At 49.2% G+C, this 25,019-nt stretch overlaps 1 protein-coding gene across 3 annotated transcripts in view; it reads left to right on the forward strand.

Moving 5' to 3' along the window:
- The first annotated feature begins 442 nt into the window (after window positions 1–442).
- Window positions 443–25,019, forward strand: part of LOC100121486 (E3 ubiquitin-protein ligase TRIM9) — a 78,037-nt gene continuing 53,460 nt past the window's right edge. For all 3 annotated transcript variants that reach the window (XM_008206706.4, XM_001605047.6, XM_008206707.4), the window contains exons 1-2: window positions 443–1,739; window positions 4,861–5,160. In XM_008206706.4, the coding sequence (XP_008204928.1) occupies window positions 1,221–1,739; window positions 4,861–5,160 (819 nt within the window). In that variant the 5' untranslated portion in view covers window positions 443–1,220. The remainder of the gene's footprint in view (window positions 1,740–4,860; window positions 5,161–25,019) is intronic.

Below are 25,019 nucleotides of genomic sequence, written 5' to 3' on the forward strand. Positions count from 1 at the left end.
GCGTGGCGCATAATCTTCCGCGCGCGAAACTTTTCGTGAAAAAAAAAAAAGTCCGCCTCAAAAGCCGAGAAATGTGAAATATTACACGATTGTTTGGCTTTAGAATGCGGGCTCTAAAAAAAGAACGCGGCCTTGACTCAGATAAGGAGAAGAGGCATAATTCCTAGCTGAATTCGGATGATTCGGAGAGCTGGTTCTAGAAGATTTTTATTGCGGTTTATTGTGTTTGTAAACTATTTTCTTCAAATATCAACTAAGAAATGTATTCTAGCGAAGCCGAGAGGCCGAAAAAAACCCGGCCTGACATGCACCTCACTGAAAGAGCTCGCCGCAGGTATGGTACGAAAAAAAAAAACACAACCTCGTGATACGCGCCTGAGAGTATACCGGCGGCGCAACCGCTTGGCAGCGCTGCGCGCGGCAGTTCTTTGACTCCAGTCCGGCGCTGCGCGAGTCCCGCGAGTCAGTCAACCCGGTGACGGCTGCCGAGCTACACCGCGTGTTCCCGCTTCACTGCCGTTCGCAGAATTCGCCCGCGGCGTTTGTACTGATGTAGGAACCGGTATTCTTTCCTGCATAACGTAATACTTACACAGTGTCGTCCGTACTTTACTCTCAATATAGTGCATTAAAATAAGTACAGTATGTGACTGAGGGACGTGATACATACGTATATAATAAAGTTCTTCAAGTGGATCGTGTGCCGGTCGCTCAAGGTCAGGCGCGTGTTTTACACCGCTCGGGTGTAGATTTCGGTGAACTCGGGACAAAGAAGAGTCGTGTCCCGGAATCGAACATAACCCCGCGCGCGGAAAAGTTCCGAGGAAAAATAGCGCGCGCTTTGCAGCACAGAGCCACTAATCTCGCTGGAAGCGCGCGTTCAAGATGTGAGAGATAACTCGTGCGCCTCTCACACACGTATATACAGCAGCAGCTTCACGAGTAATAATATACCTGTGGCGCAAGCGGAGAGAAGAGGAGGAGGAGGAGAAAAATAAATCCGGAGGGATAAGCATGCAGAGAGCCGCTTCCGGCCGCCGGCCGAAAATACGCTCGCGCCCTTTTTTCCCCAGGTCGTGAACGACACATAGGCCCGTCGAACCTGAGTCGAGATCCACAAGTTTTTTCCCTCGCTTCCCGAAGAAGCTTCAGCCGTTCCCAGGTGCAGGGAAAATCGGCCGTTCGTTATAACTATACTCGCAACCGTCATCAGCCTCGCGATGGAGGACGAGCTGCGCTGTCCAGCTTGCAAGAAATTCTTCAGCGACCCGGTGCTGCTTCCCTGTTGGCACGCGCTATGTCTAGCCTGTGCGGTGGGCATGCAGGCACCTCCGGACTCGCCTCCGGACTCTGCCTCCTCCAGCGGCGTCGGCGACTCGAACTCGATGAACAACGGCGCACCGGGTGACCAGGAGGCCGACAAGCTGAGCATCCTCTCGGAGACGGACTCCGGTGTGGTGTGCAGCAGCAGCACTTCCACGGGTTCTAGGCCGGGAAGCTACGTCGGCACACCGGGCAACGGAGGATGCTTCCCGCCGAGCGGTGGGACGCTGTGCCTGTCCTGTCCGGTTTGCCAGAAGACGGTCTTCTTCGACGAAGGCGGCGCACACAACCTGCCAAAATACAGGGCGATGCAGAGAATCGTCGACAAGTACGTCGAGGCGAGGAACGTCAAGCTCATGTGTCAGATGTGCGAGAAGGAGCCGCAGGAGGCCACCGTTGCATGCGAACAGTGCGAGGTGAGATTTTTTCTTTTTTTTCCAACACGCTGTGCGTGTGTGTTATCCCGACAGAGACTATATCTCCCCGAACTCGGTTATCGCGTCGGCTCCCTCTGATGGACGTTTTTACATTTCGCTCTTTTCACTCGCTCTCTCACACTATCCTTTGAAAATTCGCGCGACGTTAATAGACCAATCGAATTACCGGCGGCGCAAAACTTTGACGGGCGAGCGAGCGAGAGCCGAGCGGAATTTCGCGCAAAAATTAGATAGCGCTGCTGCAGCGTCGGCTCGAAATTCGGAATTTAATAATCACTCGTATGTGTGTGTGTGTGTGTCTGTCTGTCGGAGTTTGATTCGCGCGAGAGGCATAAAGTGAGAGACAATTGCAGTTCGTTATAAAGCTTTGTGTGCAAGCGTGAAAGAAACTATGCGATGCGGATTAGAAGTCGAGTTATTCCGCGACGGTTTTGAAAGAAAAATCTCGCTGTTGCGTAGCGTATTGTAACGTAACTCTCTTTCTCTCGGGTTTCAGCGGGACGGTATTAAAGTGCCTCTTGTGCGAGTAGTGGAGAGAGAGAGAGAGAGTTTTGTAAAGCGGATAGTGTTTGGAGAGCCGATAAGAATTCGAAGCAACAGAGGTATCTCTGTTTACCCGATAATTTTTAAGAAACACATACCGGCAAGTGGCGACGTTATAGGCGTTTTGTTCGTATCTAAATATTACGCCTCGACTTTCCTTTTCCTCTCTCGAAGCTTCTATCGCTTAACGCTGGATATAGAAACTTCTTCCAAACGCATAAAAAAAATACCAACGAATTCGTTCAATCTCGCTAATCATCGCTTGTTTGTTCCTATCGACGCGTCGGCGACATTTCAATAATAATCATCGTCCCCCCAAAAAAGCAATAAAATCCGGAGAACATCGTGCCCCGAAATTCCAACGACAATCTAACGCACATACAGACAAGAGCCAACCGAGCCGTGAAAATAATAGTTATATACACGTCTACATACACACTCATCTCTTCGCGACGTTTGATTAAGCAAATTGACGAACTCGACATCAAGAACCTCGGCAATTTCATTAAAAGCCCCATAGAAACACATACACCGCGACGACCCATACTAACACGTTATATTCCTTTTTCTCGCTCGCACGCGGCGTCAAATCGATTGCTCCACATAAACGCCGTCAAGCATTTCCGCGCCTTTCATTGCGAAATTGCGCGCGCGCTGTGTGTATTGTCGATCTCGTCCTCTCTCTCTTTCTGCCCATACTGTATATACGGGGATTCTAGCGCCTACTGGATATTCGGGATTCTAGCGCCTGGTGTGTTTCTTCGTTTTTTTCCCCGTCGACAACCGTACGTTTATTGCAAAAAGAGATATAGATTCCGTCGCAATCGCGTGCACGCTTTTTTTCTCTCACACTAGCGCGCGTTGAATATGAATCTATCGCCGTAGCTGCCTTCGATCTTTGTGTATAACGCAGTGTCGGCGCTTTTTTACACTACCAGTAAAGGATTGTGTTTTTAATTAAAAACTCGATTCCATTCGCGTGTGGATTTATCCTTATAATTGAAGCAACGCATCGTTACGAAGAAAAACCGGGCGTATTCATTGTGTGCGCGCGGAGCGAGTAAACGTGCAATTACTATGCGCTTAAATTATGAGAAAACCGAAGGAGGAAAAATACACACGGCCAATTTATATATTCCCGCAAGAGAGCAGCGAGCAGTAAACGGTTTAATGCACGTATATCGCAATTGGAGTCGCCGCCGCGTCGTCGTCGTCGTCGTCTCGCCGCACAATTTTATTGGTATAGCTTTGCGTGACTTCGCACACCGGTGCCGCCGAGCGCGTAATTTTACGCTGCGCCGCATATTAAACTCGTAAAATGCGTATATGAATACGTTCGTCCGCGGAGAGCCACGAATCGAACGCTCTTATATGTGCATACATCGAGAAAATATACGTGTTTATAGGCCGTACCCGAAGATTAAATCCGAGTCGAAAATTCGGTTACCGAAACACGATCCTAAATAGAGCCCGACCGGAGCAAATTAACTTCTCTCTCCTGTACACTCACACACACACACACACACACACACACACAGAGAGTATAAAACGATTTCCACGTTATGGCGCAAGACTTTCGCTCGCCGTGTGTGTCCCTGACTTTTACGATTTCCCCCTCGTATACTATATACTATACACTGCTGCAACAATGGAATAGGCTGCTGCACATCGCGGCACACACGAAGGTCAACAAATCCGCAAATGTGCAGCGCCTCGTCGATTATATGTCCTTTGAAAAGTCGCCGGCGCTTTATACACCAGTAGCAGCAGCGCTAGTGTCATGATGTAGGGAGAGGAAACGATACAAAAGCTGGAAAATCAATACTCGATCGTGAATTTTCGCACGCCGCCCCGCGAAGTCGTTAAGTTAAATTGGATTCCGCATTAAGCGCGAGCGGAGAGAGAAAATCCAAGCTGCGGCGGTTCTTACGAGTCCGGGGACAGATTTCAATTCGGTTTCTCCCGCGTTTGTATTAAACTCCGCGTTCTGCACTGCAGCGAAGTCCGAGGGGTTTTTTCTCTTTGTTCCACAAAGTATATTCTATATTCGAAATTAGCAATCGCGACAGCTTTGCTTCGAAACTCTTTCCTAGAACGCAATCTTTACGACTCGCGCGCGCTTTTTCAGATACGAAGAAGAATAATGTCGCGCGAATAACAATATAGTATCCTAGAGAGAGAGAGAGAGAGAGAGAGAGAGAGAGAGAGAGAGAGAGAGAGCCTGCAGTGACACATTTATTTACTGACACAGTGCGCGAGCTCGCGTTCGTTATACAGCGCGGAAAAGCCTGACGCAAAGCGCGCGTTGTTTCAGCGCTCTTATTACCATAACGAAGCTGCTTCATAGCGATTCATAACGAGGCCAGTAAAACATCTGGCATCAAAGAATATGAAAACGCGCCGCTCCGGCCTTTGCTCCTTCCACACTTATATTATATTCTCTCGTCGTCGCGATAAGAAAATCCTCGCCGAAATTTATATCTCCTTTAATAAAAGATCCCGCGTTTCACCGCACACTCGAATTCACCTTATTAAAAAAATACATCTTCCGTTCCAGGTGCTGTACTGCGAGAGCTGCCGCGAGTCCTGCCACCCGAAGCGCGGCCCGTTGGCCGCCCACAATCTCGGCCCGGCCCAGGGCAGCTGGGCCAGCTCGACGCTGAGCCGAGGCATCCGGGGTCCAGGAAGTCAGCAGGAGAACGGCGGCAATCCAGGTTGCCTCGAGCACGCCGGCGAGACGGTCAGCCTTTACTGCGCCCTCTGCAAGATCGCAGCCTGCGGGCTTTGTCTGCGAGACCGACACACGGCCCATCCGCACGACGTCCTGCCGCTGGCAGCCGCCTGCAAGGCACAAAAGGTGAGCGCATGATGCCGGTTCACTTTCCCCTCGTCTCTCGCGTGCGCTATATAGACAGCGTGTGTGTGTGTGTGTAGTAGACCGCTGCTGCTGCTGCTGCAAGAGTGGCCTTTGTTCGTGAGATTTGGGGAGAGAGAGAGAGAGGAGGTGAATGACGGGTGTCTTAAATGGCTGATGGGAGGGTGATTAACGCTTTTGATTTTGGGGATGTGTGCGTGAATTAGTTTATTTTCTGCTGTTTTCAGCCTCTAGTATCGGGTAAGCGATTGTAGGTGGCGCACGGATACTTTCTCATTTCCCACCATCGGTATCTGTGGATCAAGCGCATATACTGAAGCCATACGCTATACAGGCTAAAACTGCCTTCTGTTGGGTCTGCTTGTGCAGCTCGTGCTTAAGCAACTCCGAAACTGTAACAAGTATACGCACCGAATATATATTTAATGAAGACGAACAGCCATAAGCGTTCGCACTCTCGCATTGTTGACCGTCGGCTTCGCGGTCGGGGTTAAAATTCCCGTCATCGACAGCTTTATATATAGCTCTCCCTTAAACGCGTGAAAAATGACTGGCAAATGAAGCCAAGTTTACTCGGGCATTATATAAATTGAGGCTCTGTTTGCCCGAACATTGGCGTCGTTTAGCAAAGCCGCTTACACCGACGTCCCCGCGCACACACTCACGATTCTTCCATCAGCACAGCTCCTGCGAACATGCGCATAGATCAACACAGTTCAAACAAAAGTCTGAGCATATCGCTCTCGCTCATCGCGGATATTACAACGACCAACTATGTATCCAGATTAATATACTTGCTACAAAGGGCTTATCGCTGGTCCAAACTTTCCGTTTCATTTGACGACGAATAAGAACGCCCCCGCACACGATATATGCCTCCTAAACCATCGGCTGAATTGCGAGCACACGCGTCCTTGTCGCGCATCGGAGCACGGACCATTTTAAATGCTCGTAATTATATATGCGATGAGTGGCCGATAAGAGCCCTTAATTGTGATCGGATAACGATAGAGAGAAAGCCAGGCCTGCCGCTGTTTGTTTACGAGAACATTCGCGGCTGATTAGAGATACAGTGACGTATGCGAGTGTGCGTATAGAGGTATACAGGGTCGTTAGGGGCTATATAGTACGGAGAACGGCTGTAAAAAGGGCCTTTTGATGCTTGCGCTCGGAAATTTCGCGCTGCTGACGCTTCGAGAATTTATACGAAAGGGTCGTTGCTCCCTTATACTCTCTCGCAAGATCGTAAAAATAATTATTGGCTGGTGAGGTGATTTGTTGTCGTTCTCTACTAGACGCTCACATATGGCTCTGTATACGTGAATTGAGTAATTACGTAACGCACGTGATGTCGAATTGCAGCAATTTTCATTGCGCAAGTATAAAAAGCAAAATTTTAGCCTTTAGCGATCATTTTTTTGTCATCCGAGAGACGTCTGTTTTTATCCGAGAAAAAACATGTCACAACGCGCCTGCCTACGAATAAATCATGACTCTCCCGGCGATCGACATACGCGCGCGTGACAATTATCACGAATAATTTACGGCATTGTCGTCGGCGTGACGATGCGTCGATTTTTCTCTCTCTCTCTCTCTCTCTCTCTCTCTCTCTCTCTCTCTCTCGTATATAACGTCGGCCGTTTATTAGTACACGCGCTATAATGTAAAAGCAGTCCCGCTTCGTAATGGACGCTCGCGTTATCTGGCTCTGCCTCGTCATTCGAGCCGAAACACGTTCTCGTGACCCTTTTTCCGATCGTCAATGCATGCGTGTCTCCATTGTTAGCTCTCGAGAAACGCTCTCGCAGCCTTTTAAATTATCCCGCGGCATATGGCACACACATATCCTTCAATTCCAGAAAACTAAAGCCGATTCGAAAGTTTCGAGCGCTAAAAACTCGCGCGACGCAATTACACGCGCCCAGTTCGCAGTACACTATACGCTTTATGTCCATATGCATACATACAGATATACGTATGCATATGCAATTCGAGAGAGTGGGCGTGCGTTAGGGTTAAAAGCCCGCAGCGAGTCCGTGGAAAACTGCAGCTCAGCGGCCCAGAGAGCATTACGCGAAATGGAGCTCGTTAAGCGCGAGCTGCTCGCGGGATTTGTTGAATTTTTTAACACATTTAATTTGCTGCGCGCGTGATGCTTTTCGCGGAAATGACGTCACACGCGAACACACGCGTGATTTTGTAATTGAGCGCGGTTTGCGACTAACTGCGTGCCGTTGTGCGGATATGGGACTTGAGACGGTATACAACAAAGAGTTTTTACTGCAGTCGAGAGGGATCTCGTGATATTTCGTTGGTTTTTTGCCGTATCGTCGTCGTATAACTCTAAAATCTTCCTCGAGGATTATAGACACTCTCGTCTCTGCGTTTATGTCTCTCGAGTGAGAAAAAAGAGAGAGAAACAACAACACACAAGCGCACAATAATCTCCGGGGCATTCCCGCCGCGTGGAATAAAGAAGAAGAAGACTGCTGCTGTGCTCGGAGTAGAATTAAAAACGCAATTCTCTCCCGTGCGCTGCGCCATCATCATAATCAAGCTTTTTCGCCCTCGCGCGCTGAAATTTCGCCCTCGTAATTCTGAAAATAGCATAGTAGTCGTGCGCGCGCGCGCCCTTTTCTCATTAATTTTTCAAGCGGCTCTCATTCGCGACCCTTTCTCAACCCCTTCGATTAAGCCGCGTGCTGTCCTTGGCTCTTCTCTCTTCCTTTTGCGCGAGCCATATATCTTGACCCGTCCTGTCCTGGCTCTGTATAGCTAGACGTCTGTGCTTCGTCTCTCTTATTCTGGCGTGTGTTTTTTTTTCTCCGAGTCTCGATGAAGTTTCGCGGCGCCGAGTTCTCGAGAATGTATGGCTTTGTGTCGCCTGTACTCTGTTTTCGTGTTTGGCTTATTCTCGGGGCTCGACGTTACACATCGAGTGCAGTATGTCGATTGTGTCCGACTGCGGCAGATGCTTCGCTCTTTGGATATATTTTCCCGGTGGATAATTCCGAGGAAAGGAGAGTAAAAATAGCGAGCGCATTGTGTAACTCGCTCGCAAAGTATAAAGTACCTCCTTCGCAGCTATCCCAGGACTCCTTAAGCCCCCGTCATTCCTGCACACTCGTCCATCCCCTTCTCGCATCGTCACAATGCCATTCTTTCCTCTCTCTCTCTCTCTCTCTCTCTCTCCAGTGCACAACCCTTCCATCCCTTTTCACTCAGCGCCACACACACACACACACACACACACACACACACACACTCTGCAGCTACTCATCCCACACACACGCACGCGTTCATCCTTTCTCCATATCCTGCCGATGATAAACTCGCTCTTCAGCACTTGCGCAACCCCGCGCGCTTTTTATCCTTCCGTAATACATCGTGCATGACATTGTTCGACCAACTTCTCCCTCTCCCTCGTGCGGCAGAGTGCAACACCTGGTCGCTTCCCGACATATGGACGCGACGACCCCCTCGACCGAACTGCCGTAGTTGTAGCGGTAGTCTGACACACAAGAGAGAGAAAGACGAGTGAACCGCCGTCGTTGCTTCCTCGCGGCGATTAATCTAACAAATTGCCACCGGCAGACGTTTGGTAATTGATCTGTGTAATACGCGGGAGGATAGAGAGAGAGAGATACAAGAAGTTGTCGCATGTGTTACCTTCAGTCTGAAGCTTCTGACGGCGTGTTGTACCGCTCTCGCGAACTGATATACGCGAATTTGTAGCTGCTGTACACGATGAGGATGCTGCTGCGTGGGCCGCGCGCTTGATTGATGGTTGTGCGCGATTTTTTTCGACTACCGTCGCTCTCGCCGCGCCTGTTATGGGGCATATGTTGTTGTTATCGTTTCGCGGTTACACGATGCAGCAGCAGCGCAGTATACTATGGCTGAGAGAGAGAGAGAGAGAGAGAGAGAGAGAGAGAGAGAGAGAGAGAGAGAGAGAGAGAGAGAGAGAGAGAGAGAGAGAGAGATTGTTGATGTTGCGCCGAGTAGATGAAGAGGATAGACAGATGGCGCACGGTTGGCGCTTTGTTAGTGGGTTAATTGATTCTCGGTAGCGGCGTATTTCGGACCGGCTTTATTTTTAGAGAAATGATGGAAACTTTGTGTACGTTATGCGATTGACTCGGTGACCCCGATAAAAAAACTGCATCGTTGTCACGCTGAGTCATCGCTCGCCTCTTTCGCACGACGCACATCATAAAACACTCGTGCTCCACTCTATTCAATTGAGCCTCTCTATTAAAAACCCCTAAAATACACCGCTTCGTCGTCTACGTAAGCACTGCACTGCGGGTAAAAAGCGACCGCACACACGCGACTGAGATAAATCATCCCCGGCGCAATTAATCTCCCGTATCTCCGGCGGCCAAAAACCGCGCGAATCTTCCGGCCCAATTTCTCTCCCTATCTCTTTTGCGCGCGCGCGCGCGCGAAATTCGAATACGAGCTAATCGAAAACTCGCGCGCTGCTTGATATGCGCGACCGGCGCCGCGAGCTCTTTAAATCACGCGACTCCGCGCAGAGTTGTGCAGTGTGTGTATCTCACCGGGAAATTTACGATCATCGCTATACCGCACACAATCGTCACGTCCCGACGCGATTCGTCATTTTCTCTTTTCTCTCGTTGCCCAGGAGCGTTATTATCTGCGGAATGCGATGCGAGCTTCTGTGTGGATTGTGCGCTGGAAAGGATCGGATGGTTTCTAGAGACCAGCGAAGGTTTCTGCGGTCGCTCGAGCGGAAAGTTTATTTATAGCTCGAACACGCATAGGCTACTTGAGGCTATGCGTGTGTACACGCGCCGGGTAAATAATCACTCTGCGTATAATCCATTGTCTCCGAAAGTATAGTGTACACACGAGGCGCTAATTATAAGACCTAGAGGTGTTGATTTTCCCACGGTTCTGCACAAAAAAAAATCCCAAATCTCGAAACACCGGCCAATAATCCCACGCTGATTGGTGGAATCTCCGACCCCGGCATATTACGCATTAATTTTGATTTACGATCTGCGGCTTATGCCTCGCTGCCTCCCTCCCCTAATACACCCACACACGCGTTCGATAGTTTAGTAATTAGCAAAATCTCCGTCTCCCTCACGCGTGGGAGGCTTGTGCGCGCAACGACGTGCCTCGCGGTCAGTGCAGCGCGCGTGCAAGGTAATCGGCGCGGGCGATAATTTTCATTAACCCCTATATATACCCGCTGCGAAGCGACGACGCGCATATAGGCCGAAGATCCGCGTACGCGCGTGGGCAATAATGCAGTCGAGATATTTCGACGGTATTACGCCATCGGATCGAGTGGAAATGCGCGCGAGCGAATGAGGTTTTGCTCTGCGAGATTGAATTAGATTTCGAGGGACGTTAGCGTCGAACCGCTGTCTATTGGCGAATGATTGAAAGTCGCGGGGTTATACACTTTAACGGAATAAATGCTCGACCGACGGCTGGAATATTCCGCGAGTTCTCGGAGCGAAGAACCGCGAAGCTCGCGAGGAATAATACCTGCGCGCTGTGCCGTCATCGTCACGAAGACACACACACTACCCATAGATCCACACGACGGTACCCCCATCTCCATTCGCATTGAAATTCGCGAGATGGAGACGCGAAGATCCAGTTTGACACGCTGTCGCGCTACGACGACGTCGACTGTATCTCTCTCTTTCTCCTGAGCGAGAGCACTCGAAGCGAGCTTTTTTGTCTCGAGCGACTAATTAATACCGGTTGTCGGGGAATTTCGCGGCTCGCTATAGGTATATAGTCGTCTTCAGACGCAAATTGCTCCATCCCCGAGTCTAGCTTATTCAGAATATTTTTTGTTTTCTCACTAAATGAAAGATCAGCGATTTTCCATCCCGAATCAAGCCAAACGCGGTGTAAATCGTTCGCCAGCAGAAAATCCCACCGTCCGCTCGATATCCCTCGCGCAGCAGCGAAAAATTCGGCTACAGCAATCATTCCTCTCTCGCGAGAGTGCAAACACAAACTGCAGCGAACCTGCAATAAAAACCTATTTACACGCCTGGCATATCACCTTGTGTATACGATCGAAAAAAAAATTGATAATTTGCCCATCCGATCGCAAAATAAAGCATCGCGATAAATCACGAGAGTTCAGTGCAGGGAACTGCGCGGATGGAATTTTATTTCGTTTTCACGCTATCGTTGCGTACACGTCGAGAGAGTATCAATATTAACGGGACGTATATCCGAGAGCAATCTCGCCGAGCGGGTCTAAATATTCAAAACTGACCCCTGAGCCCGCGCACTGCAGTGAGAGTATTAGGCGTCTGCAGATGATATCGGACGATATGGTCTACTCTCCCGACCCTATAATGCTCTATGCCGCTGCAGTGAGTATACGGGGCCCGAAATGGCCTAATTAATATACATTATTCAAGCCCCTTGAACCGCAATGATTTGATCGCGGCGATGAATATTTCAGGCGCGCTGCTGCTGCTGCTGCACTTCTCGCGCGCCCCTGCGCGCGATGCATCTCTATAAACCACCCGTAGCTACTTCGACGTTTGAAAATGCAGATGCTAATTACGCGTGCTTCATTGACTCGTCGTCACAGGGGTGTTAATATACAACAAACCCGCCGCTGCGCACGCGTTATCTCGGGGGCGAAACTTGCGCATAAGCAATCGCGCGATTAATGCCCGACTCGAGAGCGGCGGCGGCGGCGGCGGCGGCGCCTGTGTAATAACGAGGTCAACTTTCGCGCGAGTACCTATAAGCGCGCGCGTAATTAACTCTCCGCGGGAGGGCGGCTCGTAAATTTTAAACGGATTTGCTGTTTATTATACCATGTACACCCATAATAGAATACAATATACACGTATTATACATCGATCGCTCGCGACGATAACCGGCCGATTGGATCCGCGGGGGAAATTTAATTCCGGCACACATCGCGTGCCGTGATGAAGAAGTCAGGAGCGCGAATTCATCGGTCAACGTCGTGTCTGCGCCGAAACGAGCCAATCAATGAGCCAATTCCACATCTCATATCCTCCCTCTCTTGACACAGCGCAGCTGCATCGAGGCAATCAAACTTCAAAGAGGGATAGAGAGGGATTACGATTGAAAAAGGCTTTTCCTCTCATTATAAGCCTTGGGAGTGCGAGTGTCGAAAATAGCATTCGCGCGAGGAAATTTGACCGGCACCGATGAAAAATCGATGACGCGTCGATATGCACACACTCCGCGCGCGAGCGAATCCTCTTGATCACTTATTAGGCCCCGGCGCGCTGTGTGTGACCCCCGACGTCATCCACCAAGCAGCAGTATCTGTATATAAACACGTACAGAGTGTGCCCTATACAGAGCTGGAGAAGCGAGAGAGAGAGAGAGAGCCGCTGTATTAACAAGGATTATTCGATAACACGGTAATTGGCTGTAAATAGGCAGCGAACCGCGCAGCTACGTCTATATACCTACCTACACACAACAGCAGCAGCAGCAGCAGCACCCTTCGCGTCGAGACCAGAGCCCTCTCTCCGCGATAATGTATTGTTGGCAAAGTGAGCGCGTATTAACGCGCCAGAATCTTGCGGGCATCGCGTGCGCTGCACTACCGTATAAAGCGCACACGACGACGACGACGTTAGCCCTCGCGAGAGTGAAAAGTTTTTCGATTCCCTCCTGTAACGAGCGTATTCGCAGCGAATTTATAGGTGTATATGTATAAGGTACGTCAGCTGGGGTCGTTGTTCCTGCTGCGCATCGATTTTCCCGCTGTACTCGCAGCGCACTGCTGCAGGAATTGCAGCGTCTTTGCGGTCGTCTCTCGGCTTTGCTTTGCGGAGAGAGAGAGAGAGAGAGAGAGAGAGAGAGAGAGAGAGAGAGAGAGAGAGAGAGGAGAGAGTGGCTCGTTAGCGAGTTTCTGATTCCGTAAGATTCCACTTCTGCCTCCTGAGATACTCTCTCTGCGTTGGCTTTGTGACACACGACTCTGCTGATGCGTATACAGGGTAGGCTGATGTGACGTGCGGTCTCGAAGCAAAAGTGCCTTTTAATCGCGGTGTACTAATGCCCCGCGCGAGGGGGAGCAGCTCCCGATGTACCTGAAACAGCGGGAAATTATTTTTTTCGTCGTCGCTGATACAGAGAGAGGGAGAGAACTTTAATATTACAAAATCCGTCGACGTCACTATCGCGGCATTATTCACAAATCCTCTAATCACAAAGGAAACGTCGCGGGCGCACAAAGCGACTGTACACACCCTTCCCCGCAAATATCATCCGTTGAAACTCCCTCCTCAGCTCTCTCTCTCTCTCTCTCTCTCTCTCTCTCTCTCTCTTTCTTCTCTCCTATGCAGCAGACGCAGAAAATAAAAGCCAACGAGGCGCAAAAAGCTCTCGCTCCCCCAAAACAAAGCTCGCAAACAGCCTCATTATATCCGCGCGTACGTACACACGCATTCTACACACATACACGCGTACTATAGCTCTCGGAGAAACGCCGAAATCTTCCGCGTCGACGAGCGGAGACCCTTTTAAAAAGTTCACGCCTCGCTGACCCCGCCGCCGTCAGCGTACGACCGGCCTGGATTTGCCTGTATGAGAACGCATTACCGACCTTGCCTCCTGCATCGGGTATACACGTTTGTACGAATGGGGCCGCGAGAGAAGGAATATTACGTACCCGTTTGACACACCGGGGGATTTTCGTTTTTCCGCGAATAACGATAAAAATAAAAGCGCCGAGATAGAGGGTCAGCAAAGCCTTCTTAATTTTATCTCTCCTGCGCGACATGAAGCTATTAAATCACGTTTTAGCGACTTTTCGCGGCTGACCGACGGGCGAGCCGTATATATACGTGCACCATATACTCGGAGCTGCCTCGAAGCCAAGGAGAGAGAGAGAGAGAGAGAACACGAGGGACGAGATTTGAGCCGTATACGCTCGATTGCCGCTCCGTCGTAGCGTGTAGCCTCCGACGTGTGTCTACGAGCGCAGTATATGGTCGCTGCAGTGCGCAGGAGAGAAGGAAGAAAGTGAAGAGGAGAGATAGGCGGCCTGGAAAAGGAAGAAGAGGAGAGAGAGAGAGGGGGGGGGGAAACCGGCCGTGACTCGAGCGCCGAGTGTACGTTGCTCTCTCTTTCTCTCTCTCTCTCTCTCTCCTCTCCGATATCGAGTATTACGTATCTCAGGACTCGTATACGCGGTGTCCCGGTTATAAGGACCTTCTCGGGGCAGATGATCTCGGAAAAAGTCGCGCCGAGACGTTGATGTACGAGCGCGAGTCATATAATACAGATCGATACGCGAGGGATTAGGAGATAGCACGATGTTTGCTCTGTGCAGCGCGCTTTCGCGTAGCGGATTGTTGAATCCGCATAACGGCTTAAACGCTCCTCCGCTCGGCGGAATTAATCAAAGCCGCCTTTATCAGTCTGCCTCAGGAATCTCCCTCTCTCTCGGCTGTGTATAGGCAGTACACAGCAGTCCCGGCCATAAAAGCGTAGAACGCGCGAATTACTCTCGCTCAAAGAGACTGACTGAGTGAACCGCGCGCGCGCGCGCGCGCTCTCTACAATGGGCCGCACCGGCGCGTACCGGTTATCGAGAGCCAGCAGCCATAGGCCAGTCACGTCTGCCTAAATAATATCCCGAAATAAAGGCCGTAAATCCCGGACTAGAGAGAGAGAGAGAGTCGAGTAATCTTTCGCGGACGCGACGGGCATTGTACGAGAAGGTGGACATGACAATGTGCTCTCTCTCTCTCTCTCTCTCTCTCTCGACACCCTGTATATTTTCGTGCAGCGCACGCGCGCTCTGATGGCTTGTGCCCTTCTCACCTCGCCTCTTCTTCTTCGAGCTTCTTTCCTCGACGCTCTCTCCGGAGAGTATCATTATACGCCTGTACGAAGGGCTTATTTCGAGAGAGAAAGACGAGTGCAGCGGAATGCGTAGAAAAAACCTTATATACTTCCTTCGGTCTAGACGTAATGAGCAGCGTTGCATTAACATATTCCGTCCTCTTTCTGTTCCAGGTGAGTCTCGAGAACAATCCACCGCATATACACGCTGTATACGTAAGTCCCGAGATTTTTTCGAACAAAAAAGAGAAGGAGGAAGGAAGCCCATCAGCTCGTTAAAGATCCTCCCTCTACACACACACACACACACACACAACGTCGGACCGCTTGTACCTCGACGCAAGAGCAGCGGGAGGAAGAACACGAGCCTCCCGCGAGGTACTTCGCGGCTCTGCGTGTATATACTGTATATCATACAGCCCTGCGCGCGCCTGTTTTCGTTCTCTCGTGTCTCTCCGTATGCAGCGAAACGTGCCGAGGGTATATCACCGGCATGCAAGCAGCGTCTGGAAATTATTCGCTGTCGAAACGCGCTTTTTTGCCTCGAGTCGAGCCGCGCGCGTGTGTATCCGTTTTTAGCGGAGGGACGCAGAGATGAAGGAGCTTTTGTGCGCGGGAATTTCTGAATGGATTGATTGTCGACGTTGTAAAATTTTAACCGTTTGTAAAGCGTCTAGTTTTAGCGTAAAAGCGGAGTTAACTCTTTAAAATACTTTTTTCTTAAAAAAAAATCAAATATTCCTCTCGAACAAAAAGGCCGTCAACAAAACCCTGCTATTCATCAGTCCGATAAGCCATACGACAACTCCCGACTCTTCTATCTCCCTGAAACATGCAGAGGCCCATGCATACGTCATACATCACTCGCTCGCGCAAGCTCTCTCAAATCGAAGCTCCGCAGTGCGTATAAATAATTCCCAGTCGCCTATCTCTCTCTCTCTCTCTCTCTCTCTCTCTCTCTCTCTCTCTCTCTCTCTCTCTCTCTCTCTCTCTCTCTCTCTCGCGAAAAATCCTCGAACGCAGGCTCTATGATCGGCTGAAAGATTCAGAGCCGCGTAAGAGTTGCAGAGGCAAATAATAAACTCTCAGCAGCTCTCCCGAAGCTCTCTCGAGGCATACTTACGTCCCAAGAGAGACTCGAGTATAGGGTGCCGACGTATACATGTTTCGCGCGAATTTTTCATATACAACGAAAAAAAAATCGGGAACAATACGTCGCGGGCTAGGTGTAACTCAAACTATAACGCGCATTTCGAGCACGTAATCGCGACAAGCCGGACACCCTCGCATGCGGAAATCCTCTCTCTCTCTCGCTCGTAAAATGATCGTCGACGTAGAGCAGCAGCAGCAGCAGCAGCTTGTCGGGCGTGTCTTCTTCTCTGTATATCCCGTTGCCGGTCGATCCGAGCTCTCGGCTCTCGAGCTGCCGGAGGCAGCGGATAATGTATTTAAATGACGAGCGCGCGCCGCTGTGGCAAAAACGCCTTCCTCCGCTCCTAATGCTCCGGAGAGCTTTTTCAGCTTCGATTTTCTTGCCCGGATTTGTCCCTGGGTTTGGACCAGCGCAAAAACGAGTTTTTCGAGAATTCGGTAAATTAAGCTGGGGGTGAACGTATGAGGAAGCTCGATGTACGCCAAATTAAATGAGATTCCGGCGCGCGAAAAGCTCTCGGATTACCGACACGAGGAGAGGGGAGAGTGAGTGCGCGGAAGTAATATAAAGAAAATATACTAGGCGGAAAGAAAAGTTTTGTTCGATGCCAATTTCCAAGTTTGCGCGTGCGGGCCGAGGAAAAGAGAGAAAAGACTTGCTCTTTGCTCGCCTTTTATTACGTCCTAGGATGGGTATATACACTTTGCTTTCTCGTTATCCAACTTATTCGTTTTCTGCGCGAACGGCTGGGAAAACGCGAGATATGTGTTTATGGACGCGTTTTCCTTGTCTTCGGGTATAGAGTGTCTAGCTTCGCTTTTCGCGTACAGCTGCTCGATGTTACGATAAGTATATCTAAAAAACTAACTTGTTACACAACAGTAAATAAATCGGCGCAAAATTACTCCCTGCACACTCGCGGGAAATATCTCGCCGATAACTCAAGAATATAACCCCTTGTATACCTCGTCGGACTCTAGCGCGAGAAATGATTCATGGCGATTCGCACACGCAATCCACTAAACAATAAATTAATACAAATTCGCGTGTCTCGCGGTATAGCGTGTACACACTCACGACGAGTGTATAAATTAACCGATAGCATAAATCAGCCTGTCCCCGTTTTTCTGCAATCGCCTCTTTCTCTTTCTCTCTTGAGAATATCGAAAACGGACAAACGTAAGAGAGAAGGAAAAGCCCCGCCATTACCGTCGAAGATCTCTGTAATAGGCGAGCATTTGTCGGCCACGCGCGAGTGTATACGTCGCGAGCCGCTTCTCTTTTTTTCTTCGCCAGCGTGTCCCGAGTGCTTTTAAAGTGATGAGAATCATTGTGAGGCTTTTCACCGACGTCGCGTGTGTACATGTATACGCTTTTTTTATTAGTACGTGTGTCTATGCAGCTCTCTCTCTCTATCTCTCTGTATTCAGGGTTCTCTCTACTTTAATTTTTCTCCTTTCTCTTTCGGGATGTGTCCGCAGCACTTTTGTGTATTAAAATACGTACTCTCTGACTCGCGTCGGTGAAAGCAGCGATTTTTCAAAGAAATCTATTCTAAAAAATCTCTTCTACATCCTAGCTTGAGAAAAATGCCTCCCCCGCATATACGGTCCGTCGCGTATTATCGACCTCTGCGGCGACTGAAAGCCTCGTGCGGTTTCTGTGGCGAAGAAATCGACAAGAGCGCGTTCTAGCTCTTTGCGGTTCTCGTCCTCCGCTGACCCTCGTTGTCTTGCGCTGCATATGCTTTTTTCTCCCCTGTTTTCCCGATGCGGAACTTTCGCAACAGAGAATAGACAATCGGCGTATTTTTTTACGATCGCCCGTTGTTACAGAGGGATTAAGCCACGACCGTTCGAATTCTTTAAACGGCCGTTCCGATCGCAGTTTTCGATTTTTATTACCCCCCGGACGAGTATGGCTGGTGTAATTGTTATACCGTCACGTTTGTTTGCTCTTGTGCGAAAATTATCGGGAAAACAGAGAGTCGAATATAATCAAGCCGCGCGAACGCGTGTTTTCGCCGTACATACACGAGCGCTCGTGTCGACGAATAATAAAAATGTTTTTATTATCTCTGCAGAGCTGTCGCGAGTGTAGAGTTACGTTTTCGAAAATAATATTTTTGTGTTAACGTTATCAGCCGTCGAAAGGATATACTCGAGAGCTCTGTGTGTGTGTGTAAAGAGTTATTTCCCCAGCGGGAGTATTCAATTCTACGTCATAATCACAATTCGAGGAAAGAGAGAAAGCGAGCGCATGAATTTTAAACAAAATCATTAGCAAAATCTAAGAAAACTCGCGCGAAACCTGTTTCAACCTCCGTGCGTTATTTTAATGTGGCGCATTAATTTTTGAGCTCTCCGACTTTTGATATATATATTTATACATATATTGCTATACCCGACGCGGATCGTTGTATATAGAGACCGAAATTGAAATTAATCATCTGCCGGGAAAGGCGCTGTATATAACGATCCGATTTTCCAGAGAGAGAATGAATCGCCGCAGGAAAAAAGTGTGTCAAAGAGACTTATTAGATGAAAAAAAAAGAAAGAACTCGGCCACACCCCCCCGGTTAATTGCTAATTAACGGCTCGATTCCCTCGGCTGGAGAAAAAAGCTCCGGGTCTAATTTGAATTTCGCCGCCGCGAGTCGTTTAGCCGCGCGAGAATTCGAGTCCTTTCGTCCTCTCTGCTCGTTACAATGGTTACCTTGAAGGAGAAGCTGAGGTATACGTAAGGGGGGGGGGGAGAAGAGGAGAAAACGTCTTTTGACGACTATTCGCTTTGCGTTTGAAACCGCACGGCTAAGAAGCGCGCAAAAAAAGACAAGAGAGAGAGAGAGAGAGATTTCCACTCGTCTGTCTGTCTGTCTCTTGGCTTTGAGCTGCGCTCGTAATGCGAGAACTGCGAGAGAGAGAGAGAGACGAATGGCGATGTACGACTCCTTCGCTCTTGCTCTCTTCCTTCCTTACCCTTTTAAGAGAATGTAATTGTCTCGAGAATGATATTCCTCTCCGTGATATTCCTCTTTGATTTTGATTTTTGCAGGGAGATGCGGATGACGTTGATTTTACTCTCTCGGAAATTCCAAAAGCCCTACTAAATCAACGAGCAACGACGCCACTACGCGTTCCTTATCAAATCCCAGCGTTAATTTTATAACTCTATACACACACGCGTGGAATATTTCCCATACAGCCGCGCAAAAACTCGCCTCCAGCTAAAATATGCAAATCACGCCCCCGTGCGAGCTTAGCTTTTTATACGCGGCTTATATCTCCCATCAGATATAAAACAATCGCGATTACACCCCCGCGAGAGCCTGCCGCCGCGCGAGCGAGCGATAATCCCGCTAATTTGCTCCGGGCCTTTCCACTCTCTACACCCTTCTTTCCACTGCCTTGTTACACACCCACACACACGTGGCCAGAGTTCCGCGTGTTAATCGGGTCGCCGCCGCCATGGAAAACCTTGAAAGTCCGCGATCGGAAACAATTTTAATATCTATATACACGATTAAATAGCTCGCGACAAAAAAGTATATACATGTAAATTACCCTCGACTATGCGCACGACACGACCGCATAGAGATTCTTTAACGCCATATTCGAGCATAAATTACTCCCGGCCGGCAGCGCAGCATCAGCGGCGGCTTTAATGGACCATCGGCCGCGGGGGCATTAATGGGAAATAAATGAGAGATTATCGGGTATCAAGCCAGCCGCGGCGATGAGAATTTACTACTTGACCCTTTCCGTATGCTCCGTAGCCGTGCGTGTGTGTACCGGTGTGCTGCAGAGGGAGAACAGCGCGCGCTGCACTGGACCGTGAGGTGATAAAGGAAGGGAATCGAAGCGCGATTGGCGCGACCGCGAAATTGCCTCTCTGGGGACGAGAGGATCTTAGATCGCGTGTGTGGGATTATGACTGTTATGTGTATACATATGTGTATGTGCGCGATGTGCTGTGTTATAACGAGGATGAATTTTCGTTCTCTTTCACGAGCCGCGCGTGTGTGCAACAATGGAGCTCGGGAGAAGAATAAAATCTCGCGAGAAAGCTGCTGCAGAGCCCGAGAGATTAATCGCGATTCTATCCGGCGCTATATTTACTCGAGATAAGGTAATTTATTGTACGTCGCGTGTGTATATATAATCGGCTCCTCGGGAACGAAGAAGTTAACGGGCCTCTCTCTCTCTCGGAGCTTAATCTCTTTTTCATAGTTATTTTTATCTCTTCCTCTTTTATCGCGACGCTTCGATCTGCCTCCAAGGAACTTGTTTATTTTTACGTTTATATACGCAAATCACCCGTGCGCGCATTTCCAATTAAAGCGAATAAAAAAAGAAGCACACCTCCCAATCAGCGGCTCTGCAGAAACAGCCGTGCAATCGTCTTCCCGGCTAACTTTCGTCAAAGCTCTTTGCGGGGGTAATTTTTCCCTTTCTCTCTCTTCCTCCGTAGCTTCGGAGAACGATTATTCAATTAATTTCCGCGCGGACGGGCCGCTCATTTAATTAAAGTCGCCGCTCGCTCGGACGCTGCTGCAAATCGAATCAGGCTCTCGTCCTCCCGAGAGTAGATGTATATGTATACGTGAGCATGTCTCTCTCTCTTTCTCTCTCTCTCTCTCTCTCTCTCTCTCTCTCTCTCTCTCTCTCTCTCTCTCTCTGCGGTAGAGCGAAGTGGATTTGAAAATCGCGGCCGATTGGATTCCGATGATTCGAGCTGACCGAGTGCCTCGGCTTCCACCGAAATCATTTCTCCGGCCAGATAATAGTATGCATTCGCGAAGTTCTGCGTATAGCTGAGAGAACAAGGTCACGAGAGGAGGACACTTTATCAGCTGCGCGACCCGCCCTGGGAAAGTTCGCGCCGCAAAAAGAATGTCTCGGAAGTGGGACGTTTATACAAAGTGTGCTGTGTGCATATATGCGCACGTGGGCGCGCGCGGATAGCGATCTCCGCGCGGCACACGTGGGAATCTGTCAGGCGAAGAAATTACAATCCGTCGATCGAGCGAGCTGATAGCCCAGCGAAAAACCGGAAAAACTGTGTATATAACGTCGTCGTTAAGCGATAGAGAATTTCCCTCTGGCCTAATCCTTCTCCACACGCGTATATAACACACACACACATAGAGAGCGTATAAGAGCCGATGCTACATCAATGTCGCGTATACAGCGCGATAATATCGCCGCGGCTCCATCTCCATAATCGAGCAGCTACCGCTCGAATTATTCGAGAGCGACGTCTATACGTATAGCACACGCACACACCTATAGAGCGGCAGAGAGCTGACAAGTGTCCTTATTATACCCTTCGACGTTGGCAGCAGCAGGGAGAGCCGTGTAGCTCTCTCGCGTCGATTCCCACGCTGCTTCGTCCTTGCTGTTGCTATAGAAGAGCTGGAGTACCTATAGGTGTATAGATGTATCGAGGTGTCGATTGGGGGGAGAGATTCTTTGTTTTTCGGGGAGGCGCTTCGTCTCTCCCAATTTATGTGTTTTTACTGCGCTTTTCGGGGGTTTTGTGTCGTTGACGATTAGCTCCGGCGTTTAAGAACCAGCAAACTTATCAACAATATAATTCCGTTTTATTCCCGAGCGAGTCCGAAAGCGTACTTTTTCATTTCTCTCTCCCTCTCGCCGCAGCAATTGCTCGAGACCTGTTCCTTTCTCCTCCTCTATATCATTACCACGTCATTTCTTTCTCTCTCCTCTCTCGGCGTCTTGTGCAATTTCCTCGTCTCTGTTTTTCTCCCCTCTCGCTCTAATTTCAGGGCCCCGCGTTCTTCGTTCTGCGGAACTGAATAAACCCCGGCGCTCGGCGGCGAATTGAAAAAAGCAAACGGCCGACGAGCTTTTTCCATCGTTAAACAATCCCGAGCTAAATATTTCCGATCCATTACCCGGAGTTGATTTCTCACATCGCCGCGAATGAAGCGACGAATAAAATAGCAGCTCGTTTTTAAGATAAGATAAGCCGACCACCAAGCTCTCAACCGGGATTATAACGATCCGCGCGCGCGAGTTTCGCCGCAGAAGAGCAGAACGTCCGCGTTATTTAAAATAAAGGCCGCCAAAGCGTCTGCAGCAGCCATTTCCCTCCATTTTCCTACTCCTCTCTCTCTCTCTTTCTCTCTCCCCCTCTCTCTCTCTCTCTCTCTCTCTCGCTTATCTCCGGATTCCTCATCGACCAGCGCCAGCGGAGAAAATTTGTCTTTTCATTATCCCCGCGTTTTTAACGCCTCCGTCGCGTCTTATACATTGTTTTCCTCCATCGACGCCGCGGCGTCGGAAATGAGCCCGAGAGGAAAGTCCGTGAAATCCCTTTGTGTGCTTCTTCGGCGGCAGTAATAGGCGACGGACCGTAGAGAGAATAAGAGCGATTTCTCTCTCTCTCTTTTTCTCGTATTTATGCGCGCGGCCGCCGCTTCAAATCCCCGTCGCCGTTTTTAAAGGATCTTTTCTCTCTCTCTCTCTCTCTCTCTCTCTCTCTCTCGAAGATCTGCCTTTTCTTCGGCGGCGGCGGCGCACCGTCCCTTGAATTAGCGCCGGCGATAAAGAGGGCTCGATGGGCGGTATTATTCAAAGGCGGAAAAGTTTCTAGCGAGAGCATAATTGCGTACTTTCGGCGGTTGTCTTTATTGACGAGAGAGAGAGGGCTTTTTTGTAATACTCTTTGCCTTTTATCGGCGCTTTGTTTCGCGGGAGCATAATGAGAGGGAGTATTTAGACGTTTTCTTTCGGTCTGCGGGGCTGTAAAAAAGTTTCGACGCTATTGTTGTGTACTCCCGGCGATTTAATTATCGGTTATTGCGCGTCGAATATCGATTCTCCGAACTTTCTCTCTCTCTCTCTCTCTCTCTCTCTCTCTCTCTCTCTCTCTCTCTCTCTCTCTCTCTCTCTCTCCACCCCGATTGCATTAAATCAGCGCAGGAAATAATTTACAATTTTTTTCTCTTCCCTCCAGAGTGTAAAGGGGCTGAATTTCTTCTTCTGCAAAAATTCCACTCGACAACTCTGCACGTTACCGTAGCCCTCCTCCCAAACAAGCGCGTAAACCAGCGGCCGTACACACACACACACACACACACACACACTCTCGCAGCTCGTAAATTCCAGTCGCACGCGTAATTGTTTCGCACGTGTCCTATGCTAAATATTCTCTCGCCTCTACCGCTGCTCTGCTCTCGCGCGTGTGTCTGCGAGTTACACGCGGCTAATCGTCGTCGCAATTCCGGGTTACGCGCGACGATTCGTCCGTAACGCAAGCTCGGAAAGCCGATTGCCGCCGCAGGTTTTCGCGCGCTGCGGTCGAGCCTTTGAGCGAGACCCTCCACTGATGCTGCCTGTGGCGACAGAGAGAGAGAGAGAGAGAGAGAGAGACCGTATACACGCGCGTGTGAGCCCTTTTTATTTGGGACGTATACGCGCAATTACTTTGGGTCGGCTCTCTGACTGCTGGGAGTTTTTTGCGCTGGTTTTCAGAGTTGGATATAAATTCTTTTTTTTTTCTCCGACTCGAGTTTCGTGTAGTTTTTGGCGACTGTGCGGAAACGTTGATTAAAACCGGCGAATCTGCATATTTCTGGTACGCTAGCTCCCGATATTCCGGACTTTGGATTTTGAAATTGAATATTCAAATGTTATAGAGCTGGATTTTTCATTTGGCCTTGGGGAGAAATATTCTCTCTAGCTTTTATCAAAAAAAAATATCGTTGTTACGCACGGATATAAAAGTATATTAAATTTTTCCGCGGATTATCACATTTTTTCCTCGTGCGCACCGGTCAGTATGTACATTCGGTGGAAAGAAACGCTGCAGAGTAACCTTCGCGCGTACAAGCACGCAGACAGTGCTTTACACGATTGGTCATAATTAAAACTTATACAGAAGCGAACAACGGTTTCCGATGATAATCAGATAATCCGCCTGGTGAAAAAAGGCAAATAACGCGAGAAAAGCGCTCGGTATTTTCCCTCGATCGCCCGCATCTTCGCTCATCTCTCGACGTCGTCTCTCCACTTTCGACGAGTTATATATCCGCAGATAATTCTTTATTCAGCGATTAATGCGATAATTTATTCGCGCTTGTTATCGGAAAAAAATTCCCGGCGTCGAAAACAAGATATTTTAAACGTTTATTTAAAGAAAAGTTCGCCGTAATATTATTCACATTTACGTCGACGAGAAGAACCGAGAACGTCGTATTATTATTCCCGGAAAAAACGTTAACTGCGCGCGCGCCAGCGAGATAAAAAAGCGAGCGAGCTCAGTGCACAAAAGTACGCGCAGTAGAGAAAGCGGGATCCAATTGTTGAAAAAATCCAAACTCATAAAACAAAGGGCGAATTAACACGGAGCTCGCGCGAATAGTGCATGGGAACAAACCCCGAAGTGTATTTTTGTTTCTCCGAGAGGGAGTATACGCAATCAAAAAAACAATAGCGCCGCAGCCTGTTGTCTCGCGTCGCTATCTTCAGAAGAAAAAAAAACGTTTTCCCATCGAAACTTATTTTTCTTTTAGAGCTAAAAAAATCAACTTTGTCCTTTTTAAAAGATACTCGCTTCTACTCCAGACACTCTCAAACCGGCAGCTAGCCTCTCCCATAAAAAAAGGCTCTTATACCAGCCCTCGCGCTCTGCACGCATGCAAATCCAAAATTTATCCGTTCGATTCCGCGGGATAACGGCGCCGCGCGTAATTCAGCAGCTCACCTCTGCCTATGTAGCTACAGCTATACCTGGCGCCTATACGGAGCTTCCCTTTATACGTTCGTCGGCGCGCGGGATTTTCTACGGCCCCGGATTTATTGGCTGCGCGCAT

The sequence above is a fragment of the Nasonia vitripennis genome, chromosome 2, assembly GCF_009193385.2.
Source record: "Nasonia vitripennis strain AsymCx chromosome 2, Nvit_psr_1.1, whole genome shotgun sequence".
Classification (NCBI taxonomy): Eukaryota; Metazoa; Arthropoda; class Insecta; order Hymenoptera; family Pteromalidae; genus Nasonia; species Nasonia vitripennis.